Genomic DNA, 17,679 nt, shown 5'->3' on the forward strand with positions numbered 1-17,679 from the left:
TCTCTAACGCTCCCGCTAAACTGCCCCATTATTTCACCCCAGCATGACGTCCAGAGCCTTAAGGAGTAAGTCTGTACAACAAGGCGCAAGTACTTTGGAAAATTTTTTCCCCAAGGCGAGCTCCCAAATTAGTAAGTGTCATTCATCCATGGACTCTCACCTTGAGATGGGTCCTGAAAGTGTGTTCTTGGACCTTGGGGAATCTGCCTCAAATGATGTTAGTACACCCATCACTATGGATGCTACCCATATGTCATTACTGGATAGCATTGACCAGACAATTGAGTCGGTCCTTCGGCAGCTAAGAACTCCTGTAACGCAGAGGGATCAAGATTCCTCACGGCCATCGGGGACTTTTGACCATTCTGCTGTTCTGGACAACATGGGATCAAATACGCCTGAAGCGGGTCAAGCGGTCCTGTTAACAGACCCTGTAGATAGTGGGGTGGTACAGCCTCTAAAAAGGAAAAGGCCTGGGGAAATAAAGAGGGCAAAAAGGGCAAAAATTGATGTAACTGAATCTTCCCTCGATGAAAGTACAGATATTTCGGTCTCCCCAGAGCTTATTCTTTCTGGGTCTGGGTCGGATCTTGTGGCCTCGTCAGCTCCTGTGTTATCACCTGCGGCGGCGGGTCCATTTATCTTTGGTGGGGTATCTTCCAATAGCACAGATATAGTAATTAATTTGCTTACAGCTATAATTAAGAATCTGTTAACCCCCATCTCAGCTAGACTAGAGGCTATAGAGAATCTACTCCAGTCCCGGGAAAATAACCATACTAGGAAAAGCCCTGGCATAGCTATGAACGCTCCTATAGCTACCGGGGAACCACCTGGGAATGGTTCACTTCCTTCCACATTGCCCCAGGTCTCCAGTAGGGTATTGCTGAGTGCAAATGGTGCGTCTGCTTCTCAGACGCGCACTTTGTCACCTCTAGCACCTAGGCCCCCTGTTCCGGCCCCCAGGAGATCCAAGTTACCCCCTGCGCCGCAATCAGCGCCGCAGTCAAGGGCGACAGTGGGTCCTATAAATGCCCCGAGCGATGGTCTTGCCCCCCCCCTGATAGGCGCAGGGTGGTCAACCTGCCCCCAGAAGCTGTTCCATATACGGCAATCATGGTGGGAGTTCCTGAGCTAACTGGTGGTGTTAGGGAGTCTCAGGACTCCCTACGCAATAAGGTTATAAGCTGGCTCAGCATTAATAGACCGCTGCCTCCAAACCTGAAGGGTGAGGTTCTGATGGTAAGGAGGATTCCATGGATTGGCCCTACTATAAAGAACAGGTCAGGGGATTGTATCGTCCTAAGTTTCAAGAGCCCACACGTTGCAAACTATATCTGCAACTGGCTTGTAAGGCCTGATAAGTCCAAAATAGAACTTGTATCCCTCTCATATTTCTATCCTAGTGGTAGTAACACGGTGGGAGGGAGTGAGAAGGGGTGGACTAGGGTGGGCTTTGCTGTAGATGGCTCCCGCTACAGACCAAGGCACTCCCTACTAACTGCCCAGCCAAACTTCATCCATCACAACAGGTTTTCCTGTTTGGATCAGGTCGATTGACCACAAACCAGGGCAACCCTGTCTGGTCCTGGGAAGATGGTGGTTGACGTGCAAAGATGTGTGGGACCGGGTATAGTCCCTATGTTGGAACTAACCCGGCTGCACACCGCTAATGAGCGAGGGGCTGACACGGACGACAATCTGTGCCAACTGGGACCCTCACCTAACATCGGGTCTGCCCATATTCTGCAAACAGGGGCAGCGGAGCGGGCCGGGCCTGCCGCCATCACGGTCAGCGGAAATGGTTCCCTAGACGCTGGTTCACCCATGGTCACTCCGCAACCTCCTACTGGAGCCCAGGGCACCCTGCCACCTGATCCAGGTTTGAGAATCCTCTCCTGGAATGTGGCAGGAATCGCGAACAAGGAAGGCTCTCCTGAATGGGATTGCCTGGTAGGTGGATGTGATATACTCCTCTTTCAGGAGACTTGGGCGAGGGCCACTCAGTCCAGGAGAGGGTTTGAAGTATTCGAAATCCCTGCCAAATGGGCTGGGAGGGGGAGGCCATCAGGTGGCTTGGCAATCTGGATTGCGAGTCACACTGGGTGCCAGGCGGAGCAGGTTTACACGTGTTCGCAGGACATCCAGTGTGTGCGGCTCACATGGCCTGGTAAAACTCCGTGGGCCATTGTCAACGTCTACTCGCGCCCAGTGGCCTCGCCAAACGAATCACCAACCCTAAATGATTTGGCCTCCTTCTTGGGCCAACTTCCGGGTGACCTCAAGGTGGTGCTTGGAGGAGACTTCAATTGCCACTTTGAACCTCTGGAAGGTCTATTGGATGGTGTCCTTACGGCCGAGGATGACCACTGGGGGGTTCCACCCTCATCTTCTCCTCACCCTAAAGCCTGGTCCCCTCTAGCGTTACAACTCATGTCCCTTACCCTGAACTGCGCACTGAGGGCGTGTAATGGTCGTACCCCTTCCGATACCCCCTCAGTGTGTACTTTTAACAGGAGGGGCCATGAGTCGAGGCTAGATTACATCATGGTGGACATTACACTCTGGCCTAAAGTGCTTGACTTCAGGGTAATTAAGAGGTCAGACAGCGATCATAATGCCCTTTGCCTAAATATCCTGTGCCCCCTGCCCATGACGGACCCACCTCCAGTTGGCCATGGGGAAGGTCTGGGGGTTTTGTCCCTCACCACAAACAGGCGCCGGGTCAAGTGGGGAAAGTTGGTGAGCTCGGAAGAGTCCATCAAGAAATTATATGAGCTGGCACTCCCCAGCTTCATGGAGGTGGATGCTCTCCTGAATGAACTAAGAACCCCAGATTACTATGAGAAACTGGGAAACATTCACCAGGATTTAGTGAGGGACTTGGCCGAGGTATTCCATCCGGAGGTCCCAATCCGAAAGAAAAGGACCCTTGTTCCCTCCTGGTACACCTCAGACTGCAGGGCAGCAAAATCTGAGCTCATTGCAGCAATAAAAGAGGGGTCTGATAAGGCCAATGTACGTGACCTTAGGAAGCACTATAAATCAGTGCTGGCGACTGCAAGGACCGAGTGGGACTGGAATCACTGGCAGGATCTTCATGATGCCCTAAAAGTCAGGGACTCCCGGAAATTCTGGGCCCTAGTAAACAATGGGACAGGGGAATTCAGTAAAGCGATCGAGCCCAATATAGCCCCCGCGGTCTGGGAGGCCCACTTTGGGGCGCTTTACCAAGATTCTAGTTCCTGCCCGGACGCAGAGCTGCAACTGCCCTTGGGTACTCAGGAGTTTGGAATGGAACTATCCCTGGGGGAAGTGGAACTTGCCCTAGAACGCTTAGCAGTGGGGAAGGCACCAGGCCTGGATAGGTTACCCGGGGATCTATTTAGGCACCACCCGGACATCTGGGGTCCATACCTTCTTATTCTCTTCAATGCCATTCTTGGAGGTATGGCGATCCCTGGGTCGTGGTTGGGGGCAGAGATTGTACCCATCCATAAGAAGGGTTCTACTCTGCTCCCCTCCAATTACAGGCCTATAAGCCTTATAGATGTGCCCCAAAAGCTCTTTGCGCGCCTCATCTTGGACCACCTCCTAGACTGGGTCGAGGACAATGACATCATGAGCCCCCTCCAGGCTGGCTTCAGGAAGAACACGTCGACCATGGACCAAATTTTTCGCCTCCTTCTCCTGTATTGGAAGACGGTCACGCTAGAGGGAGGTCGATTGTACATGGTCTTCGTGGACCTGAGGTCAGCCTTTGACCTGGTCCCGAGGGGGAAGTTATGGGAGGTTCTGCAGAAGCTAGGAATTCCCCCCCACCTCCTCAGAATCATCATTAGGCTGCATGAGAACAACTTTGCGCAAGTGAGGTGTGGGAGGGATGGTAAGCCCTCGGGCAAGTTCCCGGTCCGCCGAGGGGTCAGACAGGGCTGTGTTTTGGCTCCGACACTGTTCTGTCTGTACATTAACAGCGTCATTCAACATCTTGACGCTGTTGGGGACAATGACGCCCCGGTTTTGGCAGGAAGGAGGGTTCCGGCAATAATGTTTGCCGATGATACCCTCCTTCTTTCCAAATCCCCTATGGGGATCCAGAGGATTGTGGACGGTTTTGGCCATTTCTGTCAACAACATGGGCTGGAGGTGAACACGGAAAAAACCAAGTTCATGATCTTCAACCCCCCCACCAAAACCAGACCCAATCCAAAACTGGGGGAAACTAGCCTTGAAAGGGTCTCGACCTTTATATATCTGGGGGTATCACTCCAAGAAAATCTGACATGGGACTCCCAGGTAGCAAGATCTAGGTTGAAACTTTCCCAGCTATCGGGCGCACTCTTGAGGGTGTCCAACAAGTCCACCTTCAAGCCTGTTAGTCCGGCCCTGGAAACGTACAGGACCCAGGCGAAGGCAGCTGCCTCCTACGGCAGTGAGCTGTGGGGACATAAAGCTGGGAAGGTCATGGCAGGGGTGGAAAATTGTTTCCTCAGACGCTTACTTGCTCTCCCGCAAGGCACACCACTCCTCCCTCTAAGACTCGACCTGGGCCTTCCGTCAATTGCAGAGGACCTACGGTCGATTTTATCTATCCTCTTTTGGCGAGGAAATTGTTCCTGCAATGGAGGTTTGGCACGCTCCCTACTAAAGTTTTTACCTATAAATGGTCGTTAGGGGGTGACAAGCTCTGCTCTTGCTGTAAAGCTAATGATGAAGACGATTTGCACATATTGTTCTGTTGCCATGCCTATCGGAGCCCGAGGAGGCGCTGGTTAGCTCCTCTATGTCGGAACCTGGGCTTCAGGAACTATTTACAGGCCTACAGGGTTATGAAAACTAATACCCTGGGCCACATTGTGTTTGCGGTTTCCAAATTTTTAATGGCAGCATGGATAATAAGGAAGAAAATGTCTGGTTAATTCATATTACCTTGTATTTTCTAACATTGCAGGTCCAGTTGGTTTTTATTGTATATATTGTGTTTTATCTATATGTATTTTTACTGCATCTTTTATGGCCCATGTGGCCGAAATAAAGAATTTTTGGAATTGGAATTGGATAGATAGAGGGCGATGGATGGATAGATAGAGGGCGAGGGATGGATAGATAGAGGGCGATGGATGGATAGATAGAGGGCGATGGATGGATAGATAGAGGGCGATGGATGGATAGATAGAGGGCGATAGAGGGCGAGGGATGGATAGATAGAGGGTGAGGAATGGATAGATAGAGGGTGATGGATAGATAGAGGGCGATGGATGGATAGATAGAGGGCGATGGATGGATAGATAGAGGGTGATGGATGGATAGATAGAGGGCGATAGAGGGCGATGGATAGATAGAGGACGATAGATAGATAGAGGGCGATAGATAGATACATAGATAGAGTGAGGGCAATGGATGGATAGAAAGAGGGCGATAGAGGGCGATGGATAGATAGAGGACGATAGATAGATAGAGGGCGATAGAGGGCGATGGATAGATAGAGGACGATAGATAGATAGAGGGCGATAGATAGATAGATACACATAGAGTGAGGGCGATGGATGGATAGATAGAGGGCGATAGATAGAGGGCAATGGATGGATAGATAGAGGGCGATAGATAGAGGGCGATGGATAGAGGGCGATGGATAGATAGCGGGCGATCGATAGAGGGCGATGGATGGATAGATAGAGGGCGATGGATGGATAGATAGAGGGCGATAGATAGAGGGCAATGGATGGATAGATAGAGGGCGATGAATGGATAGATAGAGGGCGATAGATAGAGGGCGATGGATAGATAGAGGGCGATAGATAGAGGGCGATGGATGAATAGAGAGGGCGATGGATGGATAGAGGGCGATGGATGGATAGATAGAGGGCGATGGATGGATAGAGGGCGATAGATAGAGGGCGATGGATGGATAGATAGAGGGTGATAGATAAAGGGTGATAGATAGAGGGCGATGGATGGATAGATAGAGGGCGATAGATAGAGGGCGATAGATAGAGGGCGATGGATGGATAGATAGAGGCCGATAGATAGATAGATACATAGATAGATAGAGGGCGATGGATGGATAGATAGAGGGCGATAGATAGAGGGCAATGGATGGATAGATAGAGGGCGATGGATAGATAGAGGGCGATAGATAGAGGGCGATGGATGAATAGATAGAGGGCGATGGATAGATAGAGGGCGATGGATGGATAGATAGAGGGCGATGGATGGATAGAGGGCGATAGATAGAGGGCGATGGATGGATAGATAGAGGGTGATAGATAGAGGGTGATAGAGGGCGATGGATAGATAGAGGGCGATAGATAGAGGGCGATGGATAGATAGAGGGCGATGGATGGATAGATAGAGGGCGATAGATAGATGGCGATGGATAGATAGAGGGCGATAGATAAGAGGGCGATAGATAAGAGGGCGATAGATAAGAGGGCGATAGATAAGAGGGCGATAGATAAGAGGGCGATAGATAAGAGGGCGATAGATAAGAGGGCGATAGATAAGAGGGCGATAGATAAGAGGGCGATGGATGGATAGATAGAGGGCGATAGATAGATAGATAGAGGGCGATAGATAGATAGATAGATAGATAGATAGATAGATAGATAGATAGATAGATAGATAGATAGATAGATAGATAGATAGATAGATAGATAGGAGGGCACTCACTCCTGATGTACAAAGAAAGTGCAGAATAAAAATATTTCCTTGTGAATGCCCTGGTCTCTACTTTTACACCAACCAAAGATAATTTGGTAAGGTAGGTCGGAATGCTAAAAAGCCCCAGTGCTCTGGGCCGGGCATCATTCCCACCAAGACATGAAAGGGAAACTGCTTTCACGTCAGTTCTTGAGACAAATGAAATATCATGCTCTAGACAAAAAAACATTATTACTACATAAACAGGCAAGGGAAGCGAGAGCCGTCCCTTGATTCGGCTACATTTTTCAATGACTGAACACAATTTTGAAACAGTGCAAAAGATTTTAGTAAAGTATTCTTCGGCCGCGACAAAAGGAAAGCTCTTTCGGGAGCATTTCTGCACGAGCTGCCTAGAGCGTTCACCATGCTGAGTTTGCAAGGGATAGGGGTGGACGCTCCCAGCAGTTGGCAAACAGTGTATTTCTACTCGAACTAGCCGACAGCTTTAGTTTTAGCTTAGAGAAAGGCCCGGCAACGAAACCGGAGGTTTTATACAAACGTGTATTTATCAGGGCCGGACTGGCTACCGGGCAGTTTGGAATGCTGCTGAGCTGGGGGCTAAGATCACTGCGGTGGGGGCTGATTTCGTTCATGGAGATCTGCGTGTGCTTCGAAATAATTAAAGCAAAACGAATTTCGTTTAGCACACGCAGGTCTCCATGAACTAAATCAGCCCCCAGCTCAGCAGCATTCCAAACTGCCTGGTATCCAGTCTGGCCCTGGTACTTATCCAAATATGGGGAAAGGGGGAAGCGGAAAAGGGGAGCGTGAGGACGCTGTGGGGGAAGGAGGAGGCGATGGAAATAAACAACTACAGAGAAAGAAGAAAGGAAACCAAGTGATAAAAGATGGACGAAGTGAATAGAGTAAAACCAAACAGAACAAGTATCACTATGTTCCCTGCTGTGTAAAGGGGATTCCCTGCTTGGAGTTACTTTTTTGGGGAATACAGACACTTTCTGTGAACCATCGTCTCACTAAGGGCACGCGGCATTTTAAGTGCACCTGTATTTTTACATGGATTTCACTGAACTAGGTGTTAAAACCACGTGTTGCACTGAGGGGAGTGCGTATACTTCACTTGCTGACTTCAAAGCCTAGTGAAGCAGGTAACAAAACTTCAAGACAAATAAGCCAATAAAGTCCTTTTTTTGGCTAAAAACAGGCAAGAGTGACTCTAAAAACAAGTCAAAGGGGAGAAAACAGTATTCCGACGTGCAACATAATAAAGGGATTTTAATTTCTTTTATTTACAAATAAAGTATTTGCTTGGTAAACGGCAACTTTGTGTTTATGTTTCTAAATATTATTAACGTTGTGTAATATGGTGTACACAGGGCTTTAAGTGGGCTGAAAAAAGTGGGGAGTCCCTGAATGGAGCTTGGCTTAAACATATACACTAAAATCGAACACCACGCTGCACACGTATTTGCACAGAATCCCAACTGCATCTGGCACAAATGATCACTGCTATTTGCTGAGAGGCCAAGGATTAAAAGGCTACGTATCCTGAACATCTTTTTGACCTACAGGCACTGACTTCCACAGCTCATTTGTGCCAGTTATGAACACCTGGCTATGACAGAGTTCAAATTATGCACTAGGCAAGAGTAATGTGCTGCCTGAAATAAAAAAGTAATACAACATCCGGGCAAAACAAACACTCGTAGGGAATGCAAGGTTAAGCAAAGCTTGTGAAATATAAGCAGCAACAACATAGATCACCTTAACGTTTTTACACCCATCGTTAACAATTAGAGGAGTGTTTATGAAGGAAAAGTTAAGGACATGAATACAGGGCCTGAAAGACACCTGTTTAAGTATCCGATTTATATTACTAAAGCCCTTGGTGTACGGGTCACTGAATTGTTGTTTGTGGATTGAAGCACAAGTTCAATGAGACAGGCAAGGGTGAATCGAAAAACAAGTATTGCGACGCTTTACATAATAAAGGAATTAAAAACGCCTTTTATTTCCAAAGAAAGCATTTGCTTTTTAAAAGGCGATATTTCATTTGTGTGTTTCGAATTGTTTTCTGTTTTAAACATTGAATTATTTATCTCCTTTTAGCAGGATGATAGATTAACTTTAGTTGGTTTGTTTGTACTGTTCGGGTTGTATTTCTGAAGTTTGCAATTCCAGAAGAGGAAAGAGAGGAACTGAATGACGACGATGTAGTTAAGAGGTGCGTGATTACCCTCTCTCTGGTAATTGTGTCCAGAGTCCATGTCAGGCATGTCTCTGCTCTGAAGCAGTGGGATGGAGCTAGGCGCACAGAGAGGGGTGAACAATGAGGAGAAGTTTGTAAATGCCCTCTGTGGGGGTGGGGGGCGAGCGCGACGTCATGGCTCTGAAGAAAACAAACATTTGAAGGCACGAACGGGGAGGGGGGGGGCGAATTAGAAGGCATCGGACTGCGGGGGGGGGGGGGGGGGGGGGGAATTGCCTCGCGCGAAACCGAAACGAGCTTGCCTCAAAGTTAAAACAAGCTCTCTGCATTGCTGTGGCGCGAGGGGGATGAGTGCATTCCTTTCAAGACTGATGCGGGGGCGGAGGAGATCAAAGGAAAGGCGCAAGCATATGGAGAGTGAGGGGGTGTGTAGCCCGGTGAGCTGAAGTGGCGGCGGAGCGTGGCGCACGCGAGCGCGTGGTTGTGGTCACATGAACTGTACGCGATCCACAGTTTGGGGGAGACTTTTCAAAAGCCTTACTATAATCTCGTCCACCATCCCTATGGGATGGATTAGGCTCGACCTAAAAATACACAGGACTTCATACAGCCAGCTCTCCAATTCAGCCCATTCAAGTCTTGCACAAGAGAGGTTAGACCAGTGCTTCTTAAACGTTTTAGAACCGCAACCCAAATTTTAGAACGACAAACTTTTGCGACCCACCCACATTTAATGGACATAAAGGTTGGCAATTTTTTTATGTAACTAAATCGTGTGGTAGTATACGGTTATGTATAGACAGCACATTTTCAATTGTAACGGCCACTAAATTTGCCCAGGCATACAGTTTTACTGAAAAAAACTATTGCACACCAATGATTTTGTGTGGAAATCGGATTTCAGCAAATATTTATCATTTGCGCATCACCAACAAATTATTTTGATTTGTTTTGATCCGATTAACATTTTTGTGTCCATCACACTAGAATTACAAAAAATGACCTTCATTTTTACTTACCCAAGTTCTGAATGTGTACTGTTCATTTACAGGTATTTACATTTTGTTGCGTGTTACAAAAAAAAAATGCCACCCTACATACAGCCTTTCCTTTCACACTCACTTACGCCAGCAAGATTGTCACATAATTCACTTAAGTTTCCTTTCTTTGACTGCAAAGTGAGAGGAGTTCGTAAACACCAACCACCATTTTAAAAAAGTAAGCAGCAATTTGTCAAAAGACATAGCCTGATGTGTAACCCCTTTCTTTGAAGCACAGCGAATGTGACAAGATAATTACTGAATTTAAAGACATCTTTATTCATTGCTTGGACTTTCACAACCTACCAAAAATCATCATGGGACCCACCAGTGGGTTTCAACCCATAGTTTGGGAAACACTGGGTTTGACTAACAGCCCTGCAGTGCATCACGCCTACGTGAATGCTGCCGCTCTTTCACTCTCTCACTCTCCAACTCACTCGTGCAGCAAGATCCCAACTTCATTTAAAGCCCCCAATCTCCTTGTTTGTCAACATCGGCCCAGACCCATTATTGGGGGTAAAAATCTAATATGGGTTGCCAGGTGACTGAGCTGGAGGACTTTAGTTGACCAGACTTTCTTGCCATTAGCCATAGCTGGGCTTTTTGTAGGTGGCAACATTGGGTGCCATTATTGACAAAGAGAGAAGGTTTATTGATACGTGTGGTAGCTCAAACATGCTGCCCACTTACAGTTCTTCAGAGTCGACGGACCTGTGATGTCACCTGAATTCAAACCCACTCCAGTCCTAACTGCGTGGTGCGACCATATCTTGAAAGGCCAAAGCCACAGTGGTTCAGGCATGTCTAGTGCTTCCCTGTCCAAATCTTTGCTGCCCTGGCATGTCCGTCTATCTTAGGAGGTAAGAGCATGCAGATGTGGGTCTCTCAGATCAAAATCCCATGGGCATGTGTGTGTGCAGCAACTGCTGCTGTCGTGCAGTTCTACTGTTCTCAGACTCCTTTAGAGTGACTTCTCTAGCTAGAACATTTTCACTCAAGGAAGATGTCAAGCAGAAACTTCCATCACCACAGCAAGCATTACATATACTAAGAGACGGGCTCCCACCCACCCCCACACCGCTTCCTCCCTCTGGTAGTCCCCCTCCTATTGCAAACGACAATCTGCCACTTAGGGTAAATACAACCACAGGCACAACTCTCTCACTCTTCTGGACTCCATCCCACATAAAAAGAGCTACACAACTGCAACAAAATAAAAGCACCCATTGCTAATCAAGCACAGCACAGCACTCCTCCCATATAGCCTAGGCATGCAACCCATAATCTTTCAACCAAGTACAATGCCTTATGAGCTTAAGCGTGCTATCGCTCACTCTTCTTAGTTAACTACAAGCCTAAGCGCTACGACAATACGCTGTGTAAGAGTACAACTCTGACCATAGCGCAGGTCACCAAAACGTCCCACATACACAAAGCCAACGCCCTTCTAATCTAGCACAACCTAACAAGTAGCGTGCTGCTCATCTCTCAAAGCAATTCAGCACTTAGTCAGTGGTATGAAGAGTTATAAAAGTGCAACTACAACAGACAAAATAGTAATCTAGTAACTAACCTTTTTGTAGAGAACGTCAAGTGAATCGGACCATATCCTGGTCTTCCACTAACCTGCATTTCGAGCAGCTTATCTGCATATAATTAAATCTACTAGGCACTCATCTCATTGACAGAGGAAGGAAACCAGAGTCACTGAGGTCTAAGAGGCAATTCTGGGTCTAATCAAGGGAACGGAATGAAATGCCTGTTGGGTACTTCCCAAATCTTAAAATCCATAAGTCATTGGTCTTTTATATTACTGAATTTCCTTGTTAGCTTTGAAACTCAGGAAGTGGATGAAAGGTTCCCGCACCACTCTAATAATAAGGTGTATGTGTGTTGATACACAGGGAGCCATTTCAGTGAAGATTCACCAGGAGCCATTTAAGGCGGGAGAAGAGTATGGTTATAGCCTTATAGCCCACCGTTGAGGGCTATACTGGCTATTAAAGGCCCTCTCCAGCGTTAAAAGCCCCGAGCCGAAGGCGAGGGCCTTTAACAAGGGAGAGGGACTTTAATAGCAGTATAGCCCATCTACGAAGGGCTATAAGGCTATTAGAACATTCTGTCACTAGAGGACAGAATGTTCTAACAAAACAAAACAAAGCCTTTTGGGAGCGTGAGGGGATTGGAATCCCCTCAGGTTCCCTGAAGCCTTTGTTCACAGCCAGAGCTGTGAACAAAGAAACATTGGTATGTTGGAGCTCCAGGCTTATACCAGCCATTATAAGCCCGGAGCACTCCATTGTTTTCAATGGAGCTCCCAACATTCCAATGTTCTAATATAATTTAAAAAATTTGAAGAAAATGCAGCTTCAAATCAGAAGGGTTCTATAAGCCAAGAAAGACCACAAAAATACAAAATGGCCATAAGTGCATGAGAACAAAATGTAAGACAGAGCAACAGGAATTCCTGTCAGAGCTTTGCATTATTCTACAAATATATTTAAGCATCCTCACCTCCAGAAGCTGGCTTCTCTCCATATCGGTCAGTTTTCCTTTGCCTTTAGAAATTTCCTCCACAGCCTTTTTTAGGACTGAATTTTCTTTCCTAAGTTTCTCCAAGTCTGTATCAGATTTAGAAACTGCAGCTTTGAAACCAAGTTTGTTGGTAATTAGATCTTTAGCTGTCTTCGCCGTCATTTCTGGAAGCTTCTGCAAAAAGAAATACACACTTAAATTCTAATGCAACCTATTGAATCATGTAGCATTCAACTGACACGTACAGCATCCATTTTATATTTAATAATTAATTTAAAAGAGCATCCCAACAAAGAATTTACGAGCATGTACCCACCATGTAAAGGCTGGAACCAGGAATGGCTAGGCTAGAGCGTGCCCGAGTGGTCATCCTGTAGCTGGTTGCAGGCAAAATATATATAAACTTGCACTGGGGGAGGTCCATCCGCAGGATACCTACAGTCCTAAAAGCCTCTGATACCACCATCTGGTCATGTCCTCTTAGCCAAGAAGTAAAAGCTTAGCAAAAGGCAATTGCCCTCTTAGGAGGTATGGTGGTTGCTAGGCTGCAATATAGAAAGGACTTATAAACTGAATTATTATGGATGGTACTAAACAGGATTTTGCTGCAATTCATGGAGAACACAAGATCGCATTGGAATCTGAATATCTGGACTATACTGGACCCTGCTTCCTCCACTGAAGCTTCTGGGACGAGGCAATCCTCAAGGTGTAGAAAGCAGTAGTCCCGCTGCTTCAAAAGGCTGTCAGGGCAAGGCTTCTTGTAAAGATCAGAATAGGAGAGCCCGGAACTAAATGGCAGTGTCCTGTACTTGTTCTGGCTTTCTGCATCAGCATATGTATCGACTACAGGGGGATAAACTGGTTTAGATCATATAGTTCTAGGATACAGTGACACACTTCTTTGTATCTTGCAATGAAAGTTCTCTACCCCTTTTCTGGGAACATGAACTGTTTGATTGCCCCTAAAATAAGAAGCCTCTCTACTTCCAAAAGGCTCTCCAATTGCTGAATGAGGCAGAGGTGGTCTAGCTAGAGGTGGCCATTAGAAAATGTGAAGCACAGCCTTTGTTTAGCACCAAGATGGTCTATGCATCTGTGGTTATCTTGGTCCAATCGCAGCGGGGGAATACAAAACTTTTCATCCTCGATTGGGGTGGTGTGCGCCTCCTGCAACTCTGCTGAGGAAGGCAGCTGGTCCACAGGTTAGGCAATGAAACATCTTGGCCTTTGTTGATGCCAAAGGAGCGGGCTTCTTCTTTCCCTTACAACTGACTGTTTCCAGAGGAAGAAGAGGCTTCATCCATGGTCTTAAAAGAACACATTCTTTAGCGTAAGACTTGAAGTCGTTTTGGGGCAGGAAAAAAGGGGAGGTCTCAGCTGTAGTATTTGAAAGGCAGTCACCGATTTTGCTCCATCTTGTATTGCTTATGGACCTCATCCATTGAGGCACTCATTCAAAGGAAAGTTGAATACTTTATCTGGGCGTCTGGTTTAAGATCAGAGTACTGGAGCCATGATTGTCACAGCATTTACAGATCAATGGTCATGACCCTGATGGCAGGGTCAACACGACCCTGGGACAATAGTACCTTTTCTTTTGCAGCTTGTTTGTCTAGGTTGAACACAAATGTATACTGCTGCTGAGCACAGAAAAATACAGCAGTCAAACGTGTACATTGCTGGAACTCACCATAGTGAAGATGGCATTGGTATTCACCGGTCTCATGCAGGGATCATTGGACTGGTGAATTTCCTCTGCATAGGCGTCCAGATATTTTGGCCTTTGCCAAGTGGGAGAATGTTGCTTTGCCATCAAGAAAGGGAAGATCACCACCATAGACTGAACTGGAGGTTTCCTTCAAAGACTAGATGGTCTTGGAGAGCCTGGTATTTGTTGTTGGTGGACAGAGGTGATGATAATGTTTCCTTCAATTCGCCTGGGCCAGCTTGAGAACCTGTAACTCAATGACTCAATCTGGCTTTGTTGGTGCAATTGTTGCTGTCTCCACTGCATAGACACCCTCATTCTATATGAGGAGTGCATGGTTGCGATGGCAGCCTTTTTTTGAAGCAGGGCCTCATGGTCATGACTACTTGTCTCGGGGTCCGAGTACACTTTTTACTACAGAGCCCTCTTGTAAGGGGGAGGGGGTGCAAGATGTATCTACTGGAATAATAGTCCAACCCTAAAGGCCCAGCAGGAGACAGTAGTCAAGAACAAGACTGGTACTGGTAGATGAACAGGATCAGTGGGATGGAGGGTGAGGGGACTGGTGAGCTGATTTTGCCCTCTAACTACAGTGTGGCTCCTGAAGTCAAACGGAGCCTATCAACAAAAAAGGAAGCACATGTTATGCAGCTCAGCTGCTTCAAATGGACAGTGGCACACAGACCAGACTTAAATCCAAAGCAGTGTGGCATAAGGTACCCTAACGTCAAGGAATAAACAAATGTGTTGTAGAAGGTCGTCAAGCGCAGAGAAGCAGATTCCAAGGCACAGCTTTCACCAGTAAAACAAGCATTTGTAACGCAACAGGTCTAGCATTTGCAAGAGTTTAAGCTATTGGCATTGTAAATGACAATGCCTTTTATTAATCTGTTTTGCTAATTAACACATACATTTAAGGCATTGTCATTTTCAATGGCAGTAGCTCAAACTCTTGTAAATGCGAGACCTATTCAAAGAAGTGTCCGCCATTGTCCCGGGCTGCTTGGGAGATGAAAGCATGCATGGCGCACTGAATGTTGCAGGAAAGCATGTTGCGCCTGCAGTAGGCGAAACTCATTAAAAAAAAATAGTACCTACAGATGAAAAAAGACATTCTGTGTAACAACCAAAGTAAAAGGGCCATTTCTTTCAGGAGATTACAAAGGAAGACAAGGCGGTACTAAAATGTGATTAACAAGCCTATTAACAAATTATAAGCCAGCATTTACGAAGGACAATGACACAAGCCAATGACTAATATGGGGGGAGAGTGGGTGGGGCTTCTATTCCAATACAGCATGCCGCGCAGAGCAGTGCATACGCTGCCCAGGCTCGACCTAAAATGAAATGGCAAGAGTATGCATAAGGGCATGGATGGGCGCAGGTCACATATGACGCTTGTGGGCTTGCACTGCAATATGTGCAACTCTGTATCAACCACTATTAAGGTAGTTTTTCTGTCCTGCCACTTGGTGACAGTCCATTTACAAAGTCGAGATAAGAAATAGCAAGAACATCAAAGTACGGATGTTTTGCAACCTTGCATAGCACAGTACTCCAAGCACAAGGGTACCAGAACCCTGCTTTAAAGACGAGGCAATGAAGCCACACTTTGTTTAAATCAAAACCAGAAATGCAAAAAGAAACCCAAGACTGGTGCAGGGGGGAAATTTACTTGTTGCACTGCAAGACTCCAACAGAACCATATAAATAGTGAAGAGTCTCTTAAAATAGGAAGATTTCGTATGTAGCCTATGAACTGCATGTTTACAAGGGTTCATAGTAAGCAAAACAGAGCTCTGTCGTTAATACGCAAGCTGGGTAGATGGGAGTGAAAGGCACTTCACAGGCTCTATACCGGTAGAATCTGCAAGCCACTTATCTTACAGTTAAAGGACTAGTAAAGCTCCTAGACACTGGGTTTGTGCTGTACTCTAGAATTCCAACTATCAACAATAATTACAACTTAAGATGGAAGACGACGCCTCAAATTCGAACAAGGGCGGTAAAGGACGAAGCGGATGTCTGTTTCTTTCTTTCCTCCCTCCCCTTATATTTCCAGCACAAAAGGGCACGAAATTACTTCGTTCGCAGGTGCAAATGGAATGGGGTTTAAAGAGGCTAATGAGGATACATTTTTTTTTTGCAAAAACAATAATTACAACTTTAATGGATTTTATAGTAGCAACACTTAATATAAATAAAAATGCAGCATCTCTAATATGTTAATATTATAAATTCAATTAGAAAATGAGCCCAATTACGTTATTTGTATACTATCTGAATTTTAAGGATAAAACGAATTCTGCCGGTTTTCCATAACCAGCTGTGACACGCTGTGCATTCTGATGTACAGAGTACCTTGAATGGGCCTCGCCCTGTGAGCCTCTCCTGGTTGGTTAGGTTTCGCCTGGCGAACAGCTGCGCAGCAGAGTTTCGCGCAGGCGAAATCTTATGTTAGAACATTATGGCCTTAGTTCCGCCTCTCTCTTCCATTGGCTAGCTCCATAAATGGAGGCTAGCCATTGGAAGAGAGATCTGTCCGTCATTTACCGAGGCGATTCGTGGGCGTTCCGGCGATTTTTTCCCTCTACGCCCCTTTTAAAACGTCATGCGTCAAACGTGGGCGGGTGTTTTTTTTTTTTTTCCCCCGTGATGTTTTCGTCTTTTTCGAAGTGCCTTTAGCCAGAGTGGGTTCGCATACTCAACGCTGCATCATACTTCAGCAGTGCAAGCTTACTGCAGATTAATGCAAATCGATTTAAACAATGTAAGAAATCTTTTCTAAACACGTCAATCATTTAATACTGATGGCATTGTTGTGTCTCAGGGGGTTAGTTTGCCTGGTGCAGAGATCGGCGCGTCTCCAGCGGTCACAGTTTCCCATCACCGAGGTGCGTGTGCCGTGCACGTCCCGGGTTCCAGTCCCTGCGAGCCTGTCCTGCAGGCTCACGCACATTCTGCTGCGGCGTGCGTGTAACGTGCGTGTAACAGCAGAAGCGCTAGGGCGGTGAATGTTCCATCACAGTGATTTGTGTGAAAGTTGCGAGTCGCGGGTGCAGTTGGAATATATAAATCAGTGGTTTCATGTATTGTTTTACAGATTTGCTTAACATGCAGATGAACCGGTCCGAGTAAAATAACTCATCGGCCGAAGCGTCTGTGCCAGACATGTGTGTGGCCGGAGTCCCAGTTTCCAACCCCAGTGAAATAGCTCGGGGTATACTTTGCTTCTATAAGAATAGCATACTGATATGCCCAGTTCTCCGCCATGTGGCAGAGGCTGGTTTCTTCTGTGTGCCTACTTCGGGCAGCCCTCAGCTGTTTCCTGTGACTCAGGCAGGGCCCTGGCGGTGAAAGGAGCTGAAAGTGTGTCTCCAAAGCCGTGAGTTTTGTCTAAACTGTCCGAAATGGCCGCCGACCTCATTACTACCTCATTACTACGGCCACTGTCCGCAGATCCAGTCTTGTAGTCACAAAGAAGGCCGTGGAGGGACGTGAGGTCATGACCCCGTCCT

At 46.6% G+C, this 17,679-nt stretch overlaps 1 protein-coding gene across 2 annotated transcripts in view; it reads right to left on the bottom strand.

Annotated features, from left to right (window-relative positions):
* Positions 1–17,679, bottom strand: part of CEP55 (centrosomal protein 55) — a 291,020-nt gene that overhangs the window by 198,809 nt on the left and 74,532 nt on the right. For both annotated transcript variants that reach the window (XM_078643397.1, XM_078643398.1), the window contains exon 2: positions 12,430–12,624. In XM_078643397.1, coding sequence (XP_078499523.1) covers positions 12,430–12,612 — 183 coding nt within the window. In that variant the 5' untranslated portion in view covers positions 12,613–12,624. The remainder of the gene's footprint in view (positions 1–12,429; positions 12,625–17,679) is intronic.

Source organism: Lissotriton helveticus, chromosome 5_1 (assembly GCF_964261635.1).
Source record: "Lissotriton helveticus chromosome 5_1, aLisHel1.1, whole genome shotgun sequence".
Lineage (NCBI taxonomy): Eukaryota > Metazoa > Chordata > Amphibia > Caudata > Salamandridae > Lissotriton > Lissotriton helveticus.